This window comes from Centroberyx gerrardi, chromosome 4, assembly GCF_048128805.1.
Source record: "Centroberyx gerrardi isolate f3 chromosome 4, fCenGer3.hap1.cur.20231027, whole genome shotgun sequence".
Lineage (NCBI taxonomy): Eukaryota > Metazoa > Chordata > Actinopteri > Beryciformes > Berycidae > Centroberyx > Centroberyx gerrardi.
The window spans coordinates 17,841,687-17,859,341 of record NC_136000.1 but is presented as its reverse complement, the minus strand read 5'-3'; the positions used below and the strand labels follow the sequence as shown (position 1 = coordinate 17,859,341).

The following is a 17,655-nucleotide window of genomic DNA, read 5'->3' as shown; positions in this document are numbered from 1 at the left end:
GTGACTTGAAGCCTTAAAACGTGAATTTGGGGATATTTCCTGCTCTTGTTTATTTATAATTGTTTTCTGTTAAATAATAATTTCATGCCACTGACTGTATATCTTATAATTAGGCCGACAATATTTATATTTAATATTTTGTACCTTGAGTTTTCCTTAATTTAAAAAAGGGGTTACTTGCCCTAGACAACTGGAGAGAATACGTGAATTTATTTACTGTGCCGTGCGACTACAGTCATATTGAGAGAAGTAGTTGAATACAGGGCAATAAGGAGAAGACGATCTTTCAACTCCATGGAGCAGACATAATTTATTCTTTGCAACAGACTATATTTTCACTACATGTAGCAAGTATGCGGTTCCAATTCCTGCCACTAGTAGGCACTGTAACACAGCGGTTTAGCAAGGTGAGATGGGGTGAGATACTGTGCAGTGGATTGAGTTGCTAAATTGAATGAGGTTAACAAGTAGCCTCAGTAGTAACCAAGTATGCACTTCTGAGAAGTGCATATATTGTCAAATTAGCTGTATTATCTAAGAAATTTGACAACTTGGCCTGTGAACTAGACAAAAACAATGCTGTAGGCTACTGAATGGAAAAATTCAGTATTGCAGCAGGGCAAACATAATACTGTATGGGTGTGTTCTTTTGTTAGTTTGGTAGGAATCCAGGTTGGAATAACCAAGAGAAGGCTAAAATGCAAATGGTACATAAGAAATTCCAATTTACTTCCATATCAGGTTTTTACAGACTGGTAAAACAAGGAATAACCTTGTTGCCTCTGGGGATTACCAGTTGAAATTATTGCAGTGATACTCTCCAAACGTGTCCATCCATAAATGCTCACGTGTCACCCAACACACACACACACACACACACACCTACACCTACACACACACACACACACACACACACACACACAGCAGGTAGAGTGAAAATAGTTTACCTAGACTAGAAGACAGCACGTGACGTCTCAAGTCCAAGGTGCAGACTTTTGAAAAGGGTGTGTTTTGTTAAGAGGACGCATTTTCACAAAAGCCTATCATGGATACAGGTTGTTGGGCCACGCAGAAATAGAGAGAGAGTTTAGAGTAGGCTGCCAAGGATTACTGGATATTTACCATGGAGTTCAATGGCACACTGAGTAGGGATGAGGTAGGCGCTACACTTTATGTTTTATGTTTATTTTAAATTAATAGAGGTTTATTTACATGCATCAGCTGACCCATAACAATATTAAGAGTGAAATAATACATCTCCTAAATCATTTTTGAATTCTGTTTTTCAGATCGACATTCTCTCTACTGTGTACTTAGTGTTTCTCACTCCCAGGTAATATGCTTCCTCATACTTTCATTCTTATTTTACATGCTCCATTATTCAGGTTATCTGTTCACGCCACGCTGTTGGTTATAAAATCTCACAGCGTTGGTTATAAAATCTATAAAATCTCTTTTCTAAATATGTTTATGGTTATATAAACAGGTTTTAAAATGTAGTCATAGGGCTAATAATATAACAACAATTTTCTTATTGCTGAAAAGTGTGTCAAACCAGTAGGGCAACATGTGACGAAGAAGTTCTGTATACAATCACAGCAGCAGTGTTAACATATTGTAGGCTTAAGTTTTCTGTCTGTGATCCTCATAGTGTTCATAGATCTCCTGCATCAGGATATTTCTACCAATGTCCCTTACTCAGAATGTAGTTTTCAGCACCGACCTGTTGCTCACTGAATAGTTGTAGCTAACAACTTCAGTTCAAAACTCCCTCCAATGAACTTTGTCACCCTCTCTCTCTCTCTCTCTCTCTCTCTCTCTCTCTCTCTCTCTTTCTCTCTCTGTCTTCCCGTCTGTGATAAAGAAAGTAAAAAGATAAGAGAAAGTGAAGGAGAGAATGGGGGGAAAGTCAGGTGTAAGTGTGGGGTAAGATGTAATGAGGGGGTACGGAAGCCTTATGTGAGTCAGAACAGCTCATAGGGAAGAAGGCTATATTCTTTTTCTGAAGTGTAAAGCAGCTTTGATGTCCAGGTACAGCAGTTGGACAAGATACCTGCCTTCAGTCAGTTTCTTTAGAGACACATTGCTGTCCAAGGGGAGAGATGACATCATGTAGCCTAATGATAAAATCTGTTATTTTATAACAGATTTTTATATAACTGGTGTCACATGTGCCTGAAATACATTTTCTTTCAGACAGAAAAGTCTTATCTTATCTTGAGACAATCTGAGCTGTGCAATAAATCCTACTTGGCTTGGATGTGTTTTTGATTTGGTGCCAACTTACCTTTACATTGCAATCTATGGCTTTCCTTCACGTTAAGTTTTATCCACATGCTCAAGACTAGGACTGAAAACAATGCAATGCTGATACTATTTTGCACCAGCTCTTCTAATATTTCCTGGTAATTGTGGTATTTCTGGTGAACCGCAGTTTGGTCGGGAGTTTCTCTGTCCTGGTGGTTTCCATAGTCAAATGGAGGCATCTGAAAGAACAGGTGAGTCAAGTTGTGCATGTGTGTGTGTGTGTGTGTGTGTGTGTATGTGTGTGTGTGGGGGCTTGTGTTTGTATGGATAACAATGGATAATATGCAGTATATTTGACATTACTGTATAATTTGTACTTCTCTTTACTTTAATCTGCTGAAAATACATCACACTATACAAGAAACACACAAACAAAACCAGAACCACAACAGAAAAAATACACCATTTACACAAACAAATGAAAATGATACAGAAGAAATTTCCTTTTCTTGATTTGTGTGCCGCTTTAAGTAAATGGAGCAGCATAGCTGAAGGCATGCTTTCAAAATGCAGTTCTTATATTGAGAATATTTCATATCATGTTCCCAATAAAAGAGCTGAATTTGGAAAACATGCCTTCAGCCATGCTGCTCCATTTTCTTAGAATCTCGTACAAAAAAATGTGAAGCTAAACTCTCTTATTGGAATTGATCAATTTAAAGAACACATTAGAGACCTGCTTACCATGGAGTGCTCATGATTTTAACTGATGTGATGAAGCATATTTATTATGTCTTTATTTTCTCATGTGTTTTTACCATTGTGCTTTTCTCCTTGATTATTTTTACCTTTCTTTTATACACCTTTCTTGGCCAAGGCCAACTTGAAAAGTGATGCAAATCTCAACATGACTTAACCCTAAATAAAGGATAAATAAAATAAAATAAATAAAATACTCCCATAGGCATATCAGACTTTCACAGACTAGTAAGACAAGGAACATCCTTTCCCCTCTGAGTCTGGGATTTTGAAACAGACAAATAATTATGTTCATTTTCTCCAACCTTGCCCATCCACACATACATGCCCACATACGCCTCAGCACACACAAACACACACACGCAAGCACACGCACATGCATGTAAACTGGGATGCCTTTGTGTGTGTGTGTGTGTGTGTGTGTGTGTGTGTGTGTGTGTGTGCAGGTGCAGCCCCTGATGCAGCTTGCCCTTGCAGACCTCCTGGCCGCTCTGATCCTGATGTTCACCAGCGCTATGAACAAAGTCGGCAACTTCAGCAGCAGTGTGGCCGTCTGTCAGCAGGCCCTGCCCCTGTCACTGGTGAGGCACAGACAGTCAGTCTCACAGACCATATGACAAAGCTCTGACGCCAAGAGTGGGCTCATTTCTCAAGATCTTTTCAAGCGGAGGAGGCAGTCAACTCTCAAGTTTTATTTTCTTTAGCGAGGCTAAAAAATGAGGGGGATGCAGAGCAGGGGAGAGACACGGGTGACATGGTGGGAAAGGCCACTGTCTGGCTTGTTTTACTACTTTATCCAGTCTTCCTTCCTCTCTAAAGCGCTTTGTAAACCCTGTTTAAGAAAAGCGCTATATAAATAAAGTTTATTATTATATTATTATTATGGTCCTGGCAGTTTTTGGTACTTGCCAGCTGAAGTATCTGTAGTTCCCGGGGGTGGCGGTCATATTATTGTGTCAGTATCTCATCACATCACAGATGCTCATTGCAGGAGTCACTGTGCTATGTCACTCTAGCAATAAAATAAGGCAGAACCTTGTATTGCTTTATGTTGCATCTATAAAGCAAAGCTGGGGGCAGTTTTGCTGCGTCACGGCTTCAGTCATGCAAAGGCCACTGTGTTGTTCATTCAGAGGTGAAGCTGCATATTTCATTAAAATATACAGTTTTCAAATGTTAGGAAATAAAAGTATTAAAATATTCCTGTAAGCCTAGTGTGATTTAAATCTTCCATCTTCTAGATTTGCATTATATTTTGCAGGAGTTCAGAGGAGTGCAGATTCTTATCAGTGTACAATACAACAGTACAAATAAAGCAAACATAGAAAAGAATGTGATGTAGGAAAAAAAAGTTTGAGTTACTCAATTTCAGTCAGTTCAGGTAGTGGATATTTTTCAATATACAGATATGAAAAAACTTTCCATTTCAATATTTGATCTAAGCAGAAATAACTGTAAGTGAAAATTCTGTCATTTGTAGATTATATGCTATTTCAATTTAAATGACAGAACTGAAAGTGAGGTGACCCCATCTCTGAAAAGAGGAATTTCCTTCATATTTAATGTGCATTTATTGCTTCGTTTGAATACAAAATCAATGCACTTCAATGAAGTATTTAGTGCCTAGAACCTGTTTATGGAACCCAGGATAACAAAATCACACAAACAAGATATGGACAATATGTATGGTGATATTAGCCCATAGACATGCTAAAGGGCTACAATACCACAATGTCATTAATTTTGGAATGTACACTTGAAAGTTGAGCTAAAAGTTGTTCCTCATATTTATGGTATGGATGAGAAAATCTGTGGGTTCACTGCTCCTCGCACATCTTGTCATAAAGCAACTTTTTTGTAGAGCAGTGAGTTTGAGCACTCTAAAGCAAAGTTACTGTATGTTGACTGCTGTTTCTGTGTGTGTGTGTGTGTGTGTGTGTGTGTGTGTGTGTGTGCGTGTGTTTGTGTATGCGCGTGTGTATGCACTTTTTCTATTCCAGACATTTTATTTGATTTCATTTCTACTGGTGGCGGTTTATGCGTGGAAATCCAAGAACACTAATCAAGGATGGAGAGCAAGACCGGGAGAGGATGAGCTGGAACAGGTGAGGACCCACGTCCATCTTGTCATCATTTGTTCATCATTATCATATGTGGAAAAACTGCCATGCCTGATTCAGTAACTATTTCCCACTCCCTTTTTCCCCCTCTGTCTTGCTTTACAGAGCCAGTGTAGAAGGAGAATAGTAGCTGTACCTGTATACGCCATTGTGTGGTAAGTATGTTAACCGACTCTCTTTAAACGTTGTAATTCATTCGTTTAACTACGTTTCCAGTCTTGTGTATGCCTGGGTGCACAATTTGAATCTTTCTATCTCTCTTTCTATCTCTCTCTCTCTCTCTCTCTCTCTCTCTCTCTGTTTAATATCACAGGTTGATACCCATTGCAGTGTACTTAGCATATGTGCTCACTCCCTACATGAAAGAAGCTTTGCTGTTTCCGACCAATGACGGATCAGTAAAGGAGATTGTTGTTGACGATAGCAAATACTGCACCAGGTGAACATGCAACCCTCGACATCTTGGAATTTTTGTATTCATAAGCAGTCACTCTGAATAAAATTGTGAAAAGTTCCCTTATCTCCTGACCTTTTTAATTGTGTGTTTTCCCAGCTGTATTCTGTTCCTGCACATCTGGAGCGATCCCTGCTCGGATGCTGTGAGTAGAAGAAATGCAAGGCAGCTTCAACTCATGAGCAATGCAAGAAACAGGACAGTCGTATGATGTAAACGCATCAGTGTTAACATGATTATTTTTTCCTCCCCAGGAGATAGTCCATGACACCTTCATCCGAGTTTTTCTCTTCATCGTTGTGATACCGGTGCTGTTGTCTTGCTCGGTAAGTTTTTGATTTACTGTTTTGTCTTATAACTTTGCTTAAAGGTCTGTATAAATACAGCTATTTTTTTGTAGAAGTATTACCATTTCAGATGAAGGTTATGCTGTTTTATTTGCATGTGTTGGACACAGACTGAAATTATTCCTGTGGTTCCCATTGCAGGTCATTTACTCTAAAGTTGGCAGGTGGTATCAAAGGCAGGAGCAGGAGGGACTGTTTGCTGTGGAGGGAGACGCACGTTCAAGAAGGAGACTCAAAAGAGTGTTATCCACAGCACGTAATATGGTGATGGTCATCTTGTTCTGTTGGGCACCAGGTACAAACAAGCACACACACACGGACACACACATGTGCTTGCTTATGTAATTCAGTTTCATCTACTTTACATTAGCATCAGATTGATCTCCTGTATTCCTTCCTCCCTGTAGCTCTTGTCCTCGTCGTCCTAGCTACTGTCACTGCATGGACCACACTTCAACAGCACAGTCTGTTTGGCTTTTATATCCTACAGGTATGCTTCAGAAGAACAACACCTGATTTCAAATGATAATTGAAAATTGATTGAGTTGCGAGCTATAGCATTACTCTTGTGTGTTTCAGGCGGCCACTGTGTCTCTGCAAGGCTTCCTGAACAGCATGGTTTACGCCTGGAGTCGGCCCAACTTCACGGAGGCGGTTCTGGGGGAAAACACGCCGCTGATGGCACACAACCGCCAAGCCTACTTCGAAGAATCGCTGAGGACCACATCTTGATTCTTGACTCATGACCCCTCAGCACATTGAGAGACATTACTGTGCTGTGGGACAAAGACTCTGGCCCGAGGAAGACCGACTCCCCCTGCACACGTTCTAACTCTAACTCTGGGAATATAGTGCTGACATTCGATCTAAACATGGAAGAACTTTATGTTCTCGCTGGAGGAGTGAAGATGAGACAGAAAGGGATGAAGGAAACAGATCGACTGTTCACCAAAGCAATGACTGATGCACTGCTGTTAATTGCAGCTGCTGATTTTGTCTTCACAGTGCGCAAATTAATGATTAAGTATATAGTGGCATACTTTTTAGTATTACTGAGGAAAGAAGCACTTTGTTTAAATTTGTATTTATATGCAAACTATTACTGTACTGTATCCACTAAGATTTAGATCGTCCTAATTACATTTAGTTCATTTTTACTGTATTGCTGTATAGTGTGATTATTTTAGTTTTTTAGTTTTATTATGTTTTGTTATATATATTTATACTGTTCAATAAACAGCCTTACAACCAGTTCTTCTTTAGTATCCCCCTGTTGTACAGCTGTCCTTCAGCACTCTTTAGTTCAAGGCTAGAATGAGGGAAAACCTGCCAGGCCGGCATACTTTGCTCTTAATGTTCTGTCACTTGATGAACTTGTGTCCCCTTGTGAAGACACAGAGTTCAATCTTAAAGTTATGTATGTGTTGGAAGAGTAAGGAATGCTGAGCTGTGACAGACATGAGAAAGAACATACTGTCTGCTCTGTCATGTCTAGGGAACGCCAATTTTAAAGCATCTTGTAAAAAAATAAGAGTGAGTGAGGTTATGAAGCTGAGGTCACACACACACACACACACGCTGGCTTTCACACACACCATTATGTCATAGTATTCCCAACCCCACTGTAATGTGTAAGCACGTGTAACTCTGTAGGTGCAGCAGTAGTTCGAGTGGCGTGCACGCTGCATTGGACTCTCTATTCCAATGGTTGACAGGTGGCAGCGGGGGCAGGTGTAGGTTGGCTCTTATGTAAGCGATCACCTGACCCACCCAGGCTACATCTACTGTAAAGCAATCTTATCTTCAGTTTATCTAAAGACGTTTGGTTCTGACTATGCACAGTTCCTTTGCTTAGGGCCACACAGTCACCTGCTTGGAATATTTTTGGATAATAACAGGAACATAAGGCTTGTAGCAGAGCAAACTAACAAATGCACCAATCGTATTGATTGTATTTGTCAGGAATAACACTATCAGAAAAGGCATGTCATGATCTGTTATATCTGACAATTTTTTTTGCTATATAGAAAATAGGTCTAATCTATTCTGTACAGCTGTATTTCTCCCACTGTGTTCAATTCAAATTAAATTGAGCTAAGAATAATGAAAACCACACAATGACACAATGTATGAATACCCTTCAAGATCCAAATTGTTGAGTCATTTTTCTCTCATGAATAGCCTAATGCATCACCAATTGACCTAAATTCAATCCCCTTTGAGCAGTCCACCATCTGAGGCGTCCCAGATATAACACCTATTCATAGATAGCATGTGGTAGAAATAATAGTGTGCATCAGGGTGCTGAAAAAGGGACATGCATACTCAGCGAATGTACATAGGTAAGTTAAAGATTTAGAAAGTGTGTGATGGTGTATGTGTGATTAATGTCCTACTTTCCAGGTTAAGGCCAATTTAAGAAAGCATTTGGACGGCAAAATACAAAAGTCAGCATGAATGACCCATTTAAAGTATTAACCAGCTGCAAGGTGACAATGTTATTTATTTTTTTCTTTTTCGGTCATAGGTAAAAAGGACCCAACCAGGCCACGCCTTATTGTTTGAGTAACCTTGTAATGTTTATTCCTGATCATATCAAATTGAACTAGGTCAAATAAGATAATAAACGTGACAGGCCTTACTGGCATCAACAGCGCCAACAGGAAGCAACAGGTAGGCCTGCTCATTTGTTAGTCTGTGTGCGCATAACTGCTCCATTAATTATGCTCCCAGTGAGTTTTATGAATATGATTAATGATCCCTACGCATTCGCTGACTAAACTGCGAGGCTGTGGCTTAGATATGACTGGATTTCCAAATGTGTCCTACACCCCAGCGCTGAGGTTATCTAACTAGTTTGGCACGCTGAACACAGAGCCGTGCCAGTTTGAGCAAAGCAGCTCCAAGGTAATACATACTGTATATTCTCAGGAATTTCAGAAATAGTTTAGTATTGTCAAATTGCAGAATAGGAACACCTTACACATATTATAGCAAATATTGCAATGTTGCAATGCCATCATTGCCAGACTGTATGTAAACAATAACCTATTATTGTCATCTATCAAAGCTGTACATACAGAAAACTATTGTTCAATAAATAGAAATTCTCCTATAATACAATGAGTAGAAACTAATATCAGGAACCTTTCCATTCTGACACACTCAGTTCAACCTGTGTGTTAAGGTCATTTCTGACAGTTACACTGTTCCATTTTACATTTATATTCTAAGTCTCTGTTTTGTTATGTTTTCTCAATATTGGCAGTGTTGATGAACAGCCCATAATCCATAGTTTGTTGTCTCCTCTCCATTAGGTAATTTGACCTCTGCTAAACAGTCATATCCAATCTGTCCATTACAAAAGAAAATGAAACAAACTGACATAAATGTATTATTTCAAAAGTTAATAATTACACAACAATAAGTGTGTCAACAGTTTGGTACTTTTGGTGTCTATAAAGCTGGCTATACAGTATCATACACTAGTTGTTCACTCCTGCCTCTCTCTTTCATGAGGGGCATTCCTACCAGCATGCCAGAGTGACACACCTTTTAGAAGAAGCCTTGCAAAAATACCAACTAATGCCTGGGAAGGACGGGTGACCGCACAACTGCCAATGGGAATTTCACATCAGGTGTTAAAACTGCCACTCATGTGGGTAGACAAGGTGAGGACTTTCCTCACCTGAACAAATGAGACAGAAATCTAGACATTTAGTCTTTAATACAGTTTAGTAAAAATCTGATCAGTGGTGTGTGAGATATTGCATGTGACACATGATGAGCGAGCAAATGATGTAGCGCCCCCACTGGGCTGATTAATGTCATTTTGAACATATGAGAAAGCAGTGGTGAGATCATTCCCCCAAGTTTCAGCAAAATCCAACAAGTAAACAAACGTAGTGGCCACCTTAGGCACATCAGTGCAATTTAAAAAATGCCAGAATGGAGGAATAAGACACATTATTCCCTTCAAGAGTAACTAAATCCCAAACCCCAATCTGTGTAAAGGCTTACATCTTCTATAGAGTAGTGACATCACCTGGCACCAAAGATCAGCCTATGACAGCTGGCAATTTCAGTAGCATGCTACCATTAGATGTCAGGCTTTACACAGATTTGGGTTTGGGTTTTAGTTACTCTTTAAGTTTTGTGAATTCCAATCAGCAGCGTCTGAGATATTGTGCGTGACAGACAATTAAAGAACATTGTAGCGCCCCCCTTAGGCCACTCAGTGTAATTTTGAAAATGCCGGAATGGAGCAAAGAGACACATCATTCCCCAAAGTCCAATCAGAGGAATCGGACAGACGGACAAATGGACGGACTGGGGCTGATTCATAGTCCCTCCCCCGATTTCATCATGGGTTTTCATCACTGCTCCCTTTGCATGGTATCACTCTTTCTCTTAAAGCATCCATTCAGAATGTAAGCACTGATCCAAAACATTTTTGGGGTAATGAGTATGAATCATGGAAAAGTAAAATCTGTATGCCTTTCAATAAAAGCTATTTTACAAAATACATAGATAACAAGAAAATCACACAACATTATTGTCTGTCTCCAGTTTCATCTCGAGTTTTATACTGATGTGAAAATTCTATTGAGAGCTATATTGCAAGAGCTGAATTGTGTTTAAGGAAATGTTTTGAAGCCCACTCAAAAAAATTAACAGCAACAGACCGTCCTTTAACTGGAAGGCCTGGGTTCAAGCCCCCATGTCGAAAAGCATCTGAAAAGCTTCTGCTCTGTAGCTAAAGAGAGAAATTTCCCTGTGGGGATCAATAATGTATTACATTATTATTGTTACAAAAAGGGCTTGTGAGACACAGATCCTCTCTGAGGTGTTAGATGAGAGTCAGTGTAGTGGATAAGGAGTCTCCCCTCTTCTTTCTCTTTCCTGTAAATGTGCATCGTTCTGCCAATACATTTTGGCATAGTCTATGGAAAGTTTGTTTCACTAAAAAACACTTACTGTTGTTGCTTCAGTAGTTACTGTGTTGTCCTTGTGCAACTTTTCTTTTCAGAAGTCCATGGACAAGGATCTCTGTTGGGCCATTTCACAGTTCCCTCTTCTACTTCCTGCTCTGCGCACATACACATCATACCTTCCATCCTCCTCCTCCTCTTCTTCCTCTTCCATCACTCTATCCTGCCGCCCTACTCCCCTATCCCCCATCCCATGATGCCCCTCCATTCGGCCTGGCTTCATACTAGGCCAGCTCTTCTTCCGCAGACTGCTGTTCAAGCCGCGGAAGGGAGGTAAGGCGCTCTGGAAGTCCCCTCTAAACTGGGGAAGCTCCATGGATCCCATGCCCATGGCAGCTACACCTCGGCCGGGCTTGATGGAGTTGACGGAGGCCTGGGAGCCGCAGTGGTGTTCATGGATGCAGCGTGAGGCTGATGAGGAGCGCCTGAGGGCCTGCAGAGACTGTAGCTCCTCCGACAGCTCTCCCAGGTCCCCAGTCATCTCCTAAAAAGGATGCAGATTACATTATGTATAATTTCTGCACATGGCATAGAACCATCATGTATAAACAATAATGTATAGACATAATGAAACTAACCTTGTCTCTGAGAGTAAAGAGTTCATAGTGAGGAGGGTCAAACACCTCCTGGAAGTCAGCCCGGTGGAACAGGTTATTCTTACGTATCAAGACCTTGGAAATAGGATTGAAATACACTTGATGAAATAGGTAATTATTTTTTAAAAGCTTAAAGCCAGGGTTTTGTGGCATGATACCAAATAATTTAATGTGACTTGTCTGAATTACCTTTTTGCGCGGCTGTTTGACCTGCACCAAGATGGAGACGATGAGGAGCAGCAGAACCACTCCTGTAGACACACCGATTATTGTCCCATGAGTCTTTGTGATCTGGTGGAAAACACCTTTGCTCTTCTTTTCTGGATGAAGGAAACGATGAGAGAGAGAGAGAGAGAGAGAGAGAGAGATACCGAGAGTACATCAGTCATTCACCCCTTGCCATCCCTCTCATGACGGAGTAACCTTGTCTTTGCCAGGAACACTTCAGATCCTCCTTCACTAAAAGCCAAAGCATTGATTTACAGCCATCTTAATCAATTGAAGAGGTACTCAACAGCCACTTAACAGCCAAAACGCCTCAACGGCCTTTTAGTTGGAAAAGCCTCAAAGATGATGCGATCATGATGTTCCAGCCAAGAGGAAATATTGAGAAGATGTTCGGTATTATCTAACACTTACCAATATGTGATATTTGATGTAACTGTTCTTTGTGCTATAATTAGGGCGAATGCTTACATAGAGGGCATGCTGCATGATGTTTGACAAAAAGGGTGGAGAGAGTGTGACGTAACGTGACGTAACGTGACGTGACGTGACGTGACACAATGTAACACAGCACAGCACAACACAACAAGATTATTAATGGAAGAATGACAGATTGCCACGGTACAATTACCTTTACAGTTGCTTTCATCCCAGGGAAAGACACAATTCTGTATGCCGTTGCACACCAGAGAAGTGTTGATGCACATGTTACTGTGGCAGAAGAACGCACTGCCTGCACAGGGAGCTGAAAAACAAACACAGGCTCACAATTCAACCAAAGTCATTGCCAGCAGAGGGAAAATTAATTGTGTCTTGGTCAGAGTTGTCATATAGAAGTCCCATTTTATATTTTAAATGCTTGTTGCATTACTGCTGTACTATTGCTCTACCCTCTAAAACTACCCTGGAAAACCCTACAGTTTTAAAAGCAGGAAGGTGCAGGAGGAACTTCTACAATGACGACCAAGGTAGATTCACTCACTTGGAAAAGCTGTCGTGTTGAATGGCAGCCACAGGAGGGCGCTATTACAAATATGTTTGCAATCATACAGTATATTTAAGCAAAGTAGTTGCCCTGTCACAGCCGATACCATGGAAAATGACAATGGATAATAACATTGATGAAAGGTAAAATGACAGAGGTAAAGAGGAACAATCTGGAAGACAAACTCACGGTCTTCGAAAGAGGTGAACAGCATCCGGAAGCGGCTGAGGCGGCTCGTCTCGTCAGCCCACATCCTCACCACTCCCACGCCAGTGTCCAACATGATGTCATTAGCAACTGTGCTACAGAACTTGGCCTGCAAGAGACCACACACCATTTTCTGTTATACTAATTGGTGTGCTGTCTCTTGGAGGCCATGTGCTGTAGTCCAGTTGCTATATTTACAGTATATATTAAATAGATGCATGCATGGTAAGGAAAGAAAGTTAAAGGATGCAGAAATGGAGTATCATTTACAACATCATCTGAACAAGTAGCTTACAATCAATCAATCAATCAGCCAGCCTGGTTACCTTTAGGTCCTCAATGGCATTACTACCATCATACACCGCCACAAAGTTCTTCTTACATTCATTTGAGTTTTCCATCTGGTATTCCAAGAATCGCAGGTAGATCTGGAAAAATTAAAGAGGAGGGATATACATTTTGTTTAGTTTTTATGCAGTGCAGTATATTATATTTGTTTTACCATGAGAAGATAGAAAGGTCCCAGTTTAAAGGGATCATTGCATTAAGGGATCAGACACAAATCATTTCAAGCCAGCATTATGTGTAGTCTACTTATGTAGACTGTTGGACTATAGATGCATATGTGTGCTTAAGAATTATACATATGTTAGGCTATGGATGTATTCCCATTGACTGTTTGATAATAGAAGATGTATTTATTTAAGCTTTTTGTGATATGAATTTAAAATCCACATGTGTCTTCACAACTACGGCACAAACAGATCTGGAGGGGGATAAAGAGCACAGAGAGGAGAATGCAAAATGTGCCACAGGCTGAAAACTCATCTTTTCAAATACCTTGTGTCATCTTGTTCCCATTGAATCATGCCCCCTCTCCTCTACTCTATTATGTCTATTATATCTATTCTGAAAAAAAAATCCCTTCTATCTCTCTCCTTAACTTTTGTATTTCTTTTCTTAGCACTTCTCTCTTATATGATCATTCTGTAATCACTCTGACCCAAGCACACCTCACCATTTGCTGCTTGTAATTTTGGTGATCTGGGAGTTTAAGCTTTTTCTACTGCTGTGCTTATTGCAAGGAGAATCAGCTAAACACCTAAAATATAAAAAATGTAAAATGTAACGCCACACCCTGTTGTTTGTTGGGGCGCGTATCGTCCAGATGCAGTCCACCGCCTGGTCCGGTCTCACTTTGTACTCCTCCTCCACCTGACTGGAACGGATCACCCCATCAGCCCCAGTCAGCTCAAACTGACACTCTGACACACACACACACACACACACACACACACAGCGACAGGGGAGGAAAGAGCAAAGAGGCACAGAAAGGGGAAATGTAGGAGAGAAAAGGAGAAGGAGGGATGAAAAGAAACTGATTTTGTAGTTACGCTGCCTTGACAACACATCACATATAAATCTAAAAATGTAGTTCAGACATTAGTGGGCTGAGCTATGTGGTTGCAATACCTGGGATAGGATTTAAGAGTCCTCCCACGTGCAGATGAAATTCAGGGTCTTTGGAGGAAATGAGGAAGACAGAGATTGGCATCAAACAATCAGGAATTTCACCAGCAACAGTAAAAAGGCATTTGAATGAAGGTATATTTGAGCAGACTAGGTGAACATTCAGTGAATACCAGGGAGATGCAGTGAGAAAGGAGACAACACTTAAACTGGAGGACCTGGAGTCGAGGACCTGGAGTCAAGCCCCTGTCCTGCTGAAGTGTCCTTGAGAAAAACACTGCAGAACTTTCTCTTACTTCTGTGTGAAAAGGGGGGGAAAGCGAAGAGAGCACCGCCTTACGGGGGGATCAATAAAGTACCACCTTTTTATTATTATTACCCGCAGTAAAGCTGTACTGGACCTGGAAGCCAGTCCCCTCCAGCTCCTCGTCACTGAAGAAGCGGATCCACACGAAGCGTCCGCTGGAGAGCACGAGTCCCGGACTGGCCGAGCCGCAGAAGCGGTTGATGAGCGGCGAGAAGCTGAAAGGGCCGTCCCGCACCTCGATGTGGTCGAAACGACACTCAAATGACGCCTCGATGTAGAAGGTCTCATCAAACAGCAGCTCTATCCTCTGACGGGGGAGAGCTGAGGGGAGAAGGGGTGGTGAGTGGGCAGGAAAGACACAAAAATATAGAGAGTTTATTCATTGAAAGGGATCTAACACAATCAGAACATGTACTTAGCAGGCTCAGATGTGTGTGTGTTGGTTACCTTCCAGTATGTACAGGCACTCCTTGTTGGGAGGGTACGTGTTGGGGTAGTTTGGGGAGCTGAAGATTCCCCCATCTGTGTTTCGCACCCAGTTGCCACAGTGACGAGGATGCCGGGGCCGCGAAGTAGGCTTAACACCTTTGGGTCCTGCACCCGCATCTGCGTGTAAAAATGACAATCCACCGAGAAATGACATGACATGCTGTAGAAGAGAAGATACAAAAAGCGCTGCACTGTCCTTAAAAAATAAAAGCTGCTGGTGTCTTGGAAACAATGGAGTTAGATAGTTGAAATGTATCTAAAATGTAAAAGAATGAGAACAGAGAAAAGATAATTTTTTTTTTTTTACATTTTTACATTTTGCATGTTCCAGCACGAGAGGCCATGATCCATCTCTTTACATGACATACTGTATTTGGGGAGGCAATCAGGTGTTTTTCATATGAACACGAAGACCATCTACACCTGAGACACCAATATAATTTTACACCTAATGGAGCAAAGAACATAATAATAATAATAATAATAATAATAATGCATTTTATTTGTATTGCACTTTTCATTCATAGTGAATCATAATCATCATAATGCCATTTAATCTCTAATCAATTTATGTGTCTTGATGATTTAAAACACCGCAGTGAGGAACCTACCTTTAGTCTTTTGTGCCAAAGCAAATCCCTCCTCGATGAATATGAAAAATATCCAGACTACAAAAAACAAAGAGAAGGAGGTAATGAACATAGTCAGGGCAAAGGGAATGAAACCAAAAGTGTGTGAGTGGGGCGACAATAGAATAAAGGGATGGAAGAAGGGGAGAAATCTCAGCAGGATTTGTTGTCTCTCCACACTCTCCTGATTCCCTGAATGTACATAGCAGGAGAGTGGAGTTCAAAAGCTTGATGTTGCTTCCACCATCTGCTTGCTGAGCCCATTATCCTATTTTTGCTTCTCCTCTGTTTACGTTTTGATGCTTATAAGCAGCAGAGCGGACGAGAGTTGATTCCCACGCTTTACCAGACTGTCATAGTTGGTGAGGCGGTGTAGGCTGCTGCTGTGCCTTGACAGTCTGCTGTCTGCAATGATGCCGCGCCTGGATGCCTAACGGTGCATTTAAAAAATAGACTCAGTGCCATGAGCTCATATCTTGTGACTGTTTTGTGCTTATTACTTAAAATATGAGTTAAATATAGAATCTAGACTAAAGGCTCTAGGCCATTAAACTTTGTTTTGAATTTCCACCAAAGCGGCATATCGATGTTGGTATATCAGAGACTGTGAGCATCCACTGACAAACTGCAAGACACAAAACAGCAGTTTGTACAGGCAGTGTGTGCAGTACATGTTCGCTCTATTTGCTGCTCGGGGAGAGTGGTGAGAGAACGAGGGATGGAGAGAGAGAGAGAGAGACCTCCTGTCCTAAGTAAAGCTTTAAGAGAGATGTTTTTCCAAGCGTAAACAAGATCTACAATGACTCAGAAACCAGACATTCAGAAACTTCCCTATTCATTTGGAGAAATCAACCAAATGTAAAAGTACTGCAGCAAAATATATTACTTCTCTCCAAGAACTGAAGGCGAGGAGTGGAAACTGGGATGTAACATAAACCTTCCACAGAGACGAGTGATATTCAGTCTGTGTGGTGGAGGAACTGAAGGCGCAGCAACCCAAATCCCCCGCTGCCCAGGCGCTGAGCCCCCACGCGCTGATGCAAGGAGGAAAGGGATTTCATGTCAAAAATGGTGATCTTTTATGTTGGTGCTTTGGCAATATTGTTCTTTACTTTGATGTCAAAAAGGCAGAGTGAATTGGCTTGAAGAGAGAGAGAGAGGGAGAGAGAGAGAGAGAGAGAGAGAGAGAGAGAGAGAGAGAGAGAGAGAGAGAGAGAGAGAGAGTCTTTGGTGTAGCGCAAGTCGGAGCTGTCACTTCAGCACCATGAAACGCAAGGCAATTAACTGGGATTGCCATCATCTCAAAACAAAGCGCAGCACAGCCGAGTTACACAGATTTTTAAAAAAAAATATTTTCTTGTCTTCTAAAAGGAGCTATAAAAAGCAACGGAGTTCATCATTCCACACGAGTGTTTCCCCGCATGTAGGGTCGACGTTTGGCGTGATGTATTTTGGTTTTGTCTCCATGTCTAATCTTTGCAACTGCGACTTTCAGTCCGATGAACAATTTTTATTGGATTTGAGTAATGAATATAGGATGGTGACTAATTAGTTGCTTTGTGAACATATAGTAGGCCTATATTCTTCACACACAAAAAAATATGAAACTGGCATCCCCATCCTTTTACGCACGGAGAATCAAAACATGCCCTTTGGTCACCTGACAATATCGGTCAACATGCAGGCTACACAATTTATGAAGTTTGTGCACTAAACAAATGTCAGCAGTCTGTTCTGCAAATACCATCCGCATCAGACATTTCGAAAATCTGCACATGGATGGAGGAGATCGAAACCCCCGTCTCTCTAACCCTGACCCCCCTCTCTCT

At 41.1% G+C, this 17,655-nt stretch overlaps 2 protein-coding genes across 2 annotated transcripts; one reads left to right on the top strand and one right to left on the bottom strand.

The window, feature by feature from the left end:
- The first annotated feature begins 971 nt into the window (after positions 1–971).
- On the top strand, positions 972–7,098 carry LOC139921287 (transmembrane protein 116). The gene is made up of 12 exons (XM_071911494.2): positions 972–1,156; positions 1,290–1,333; positions 2,435–2,498; positions 3,453–3,587; positions 5,007–5,111; positions 5,232–5,281; positions 5,440–5,565; positions 5,680–5,725; positions 5,835–5,906; positions 6,069–6,222; positions 6,335–6,417; positions 6,507–7,098. The coding sequence occupies exons 1-12, from the start codon at positions 1,124–1,126 to the stop codon at positions 6,657–6,659; spliced, it is 1,065 nt and encodes a 354-aa protein (XP_071767595.2). The 5' UTR covers positions 972–1,123; the 3' UTR covers positions 6,660–7,098.
- A 3,854-nt stretch (positions 7,099–10,952) lies between these two features.
- neto2b (neuropilin (NRP) and tolloid (TLL)-like 2b) lies at positions 10,953–17,586 on the bottom strand. Its single transcript, XM_071911466.2, has 12 exons — positions 17,571–17,586; positions 15,809–15,865; positions 15,156–15,314; positions 14,781–15,029; positions 14,405–14,452; positions 14,069–14,196; positions 13,258–13,359; positions 12,914–13,040; positions 12,371–12,484; positions 11,704–11,834; positions 11,497–11,589; positions 10,953–11,402 (listed from the first exon to the last, which is right to left on the bottom strand). Exons 1-12 carry the CDS (start codon positions 17,584–17,586, stop codon positions 10,953–10,955), a joined length of 1,674 nt encoding a protein of 557 aa, XP_071767567.1.
- Positions 17,587–17,655: the final 69 nt, after the last annotated feature.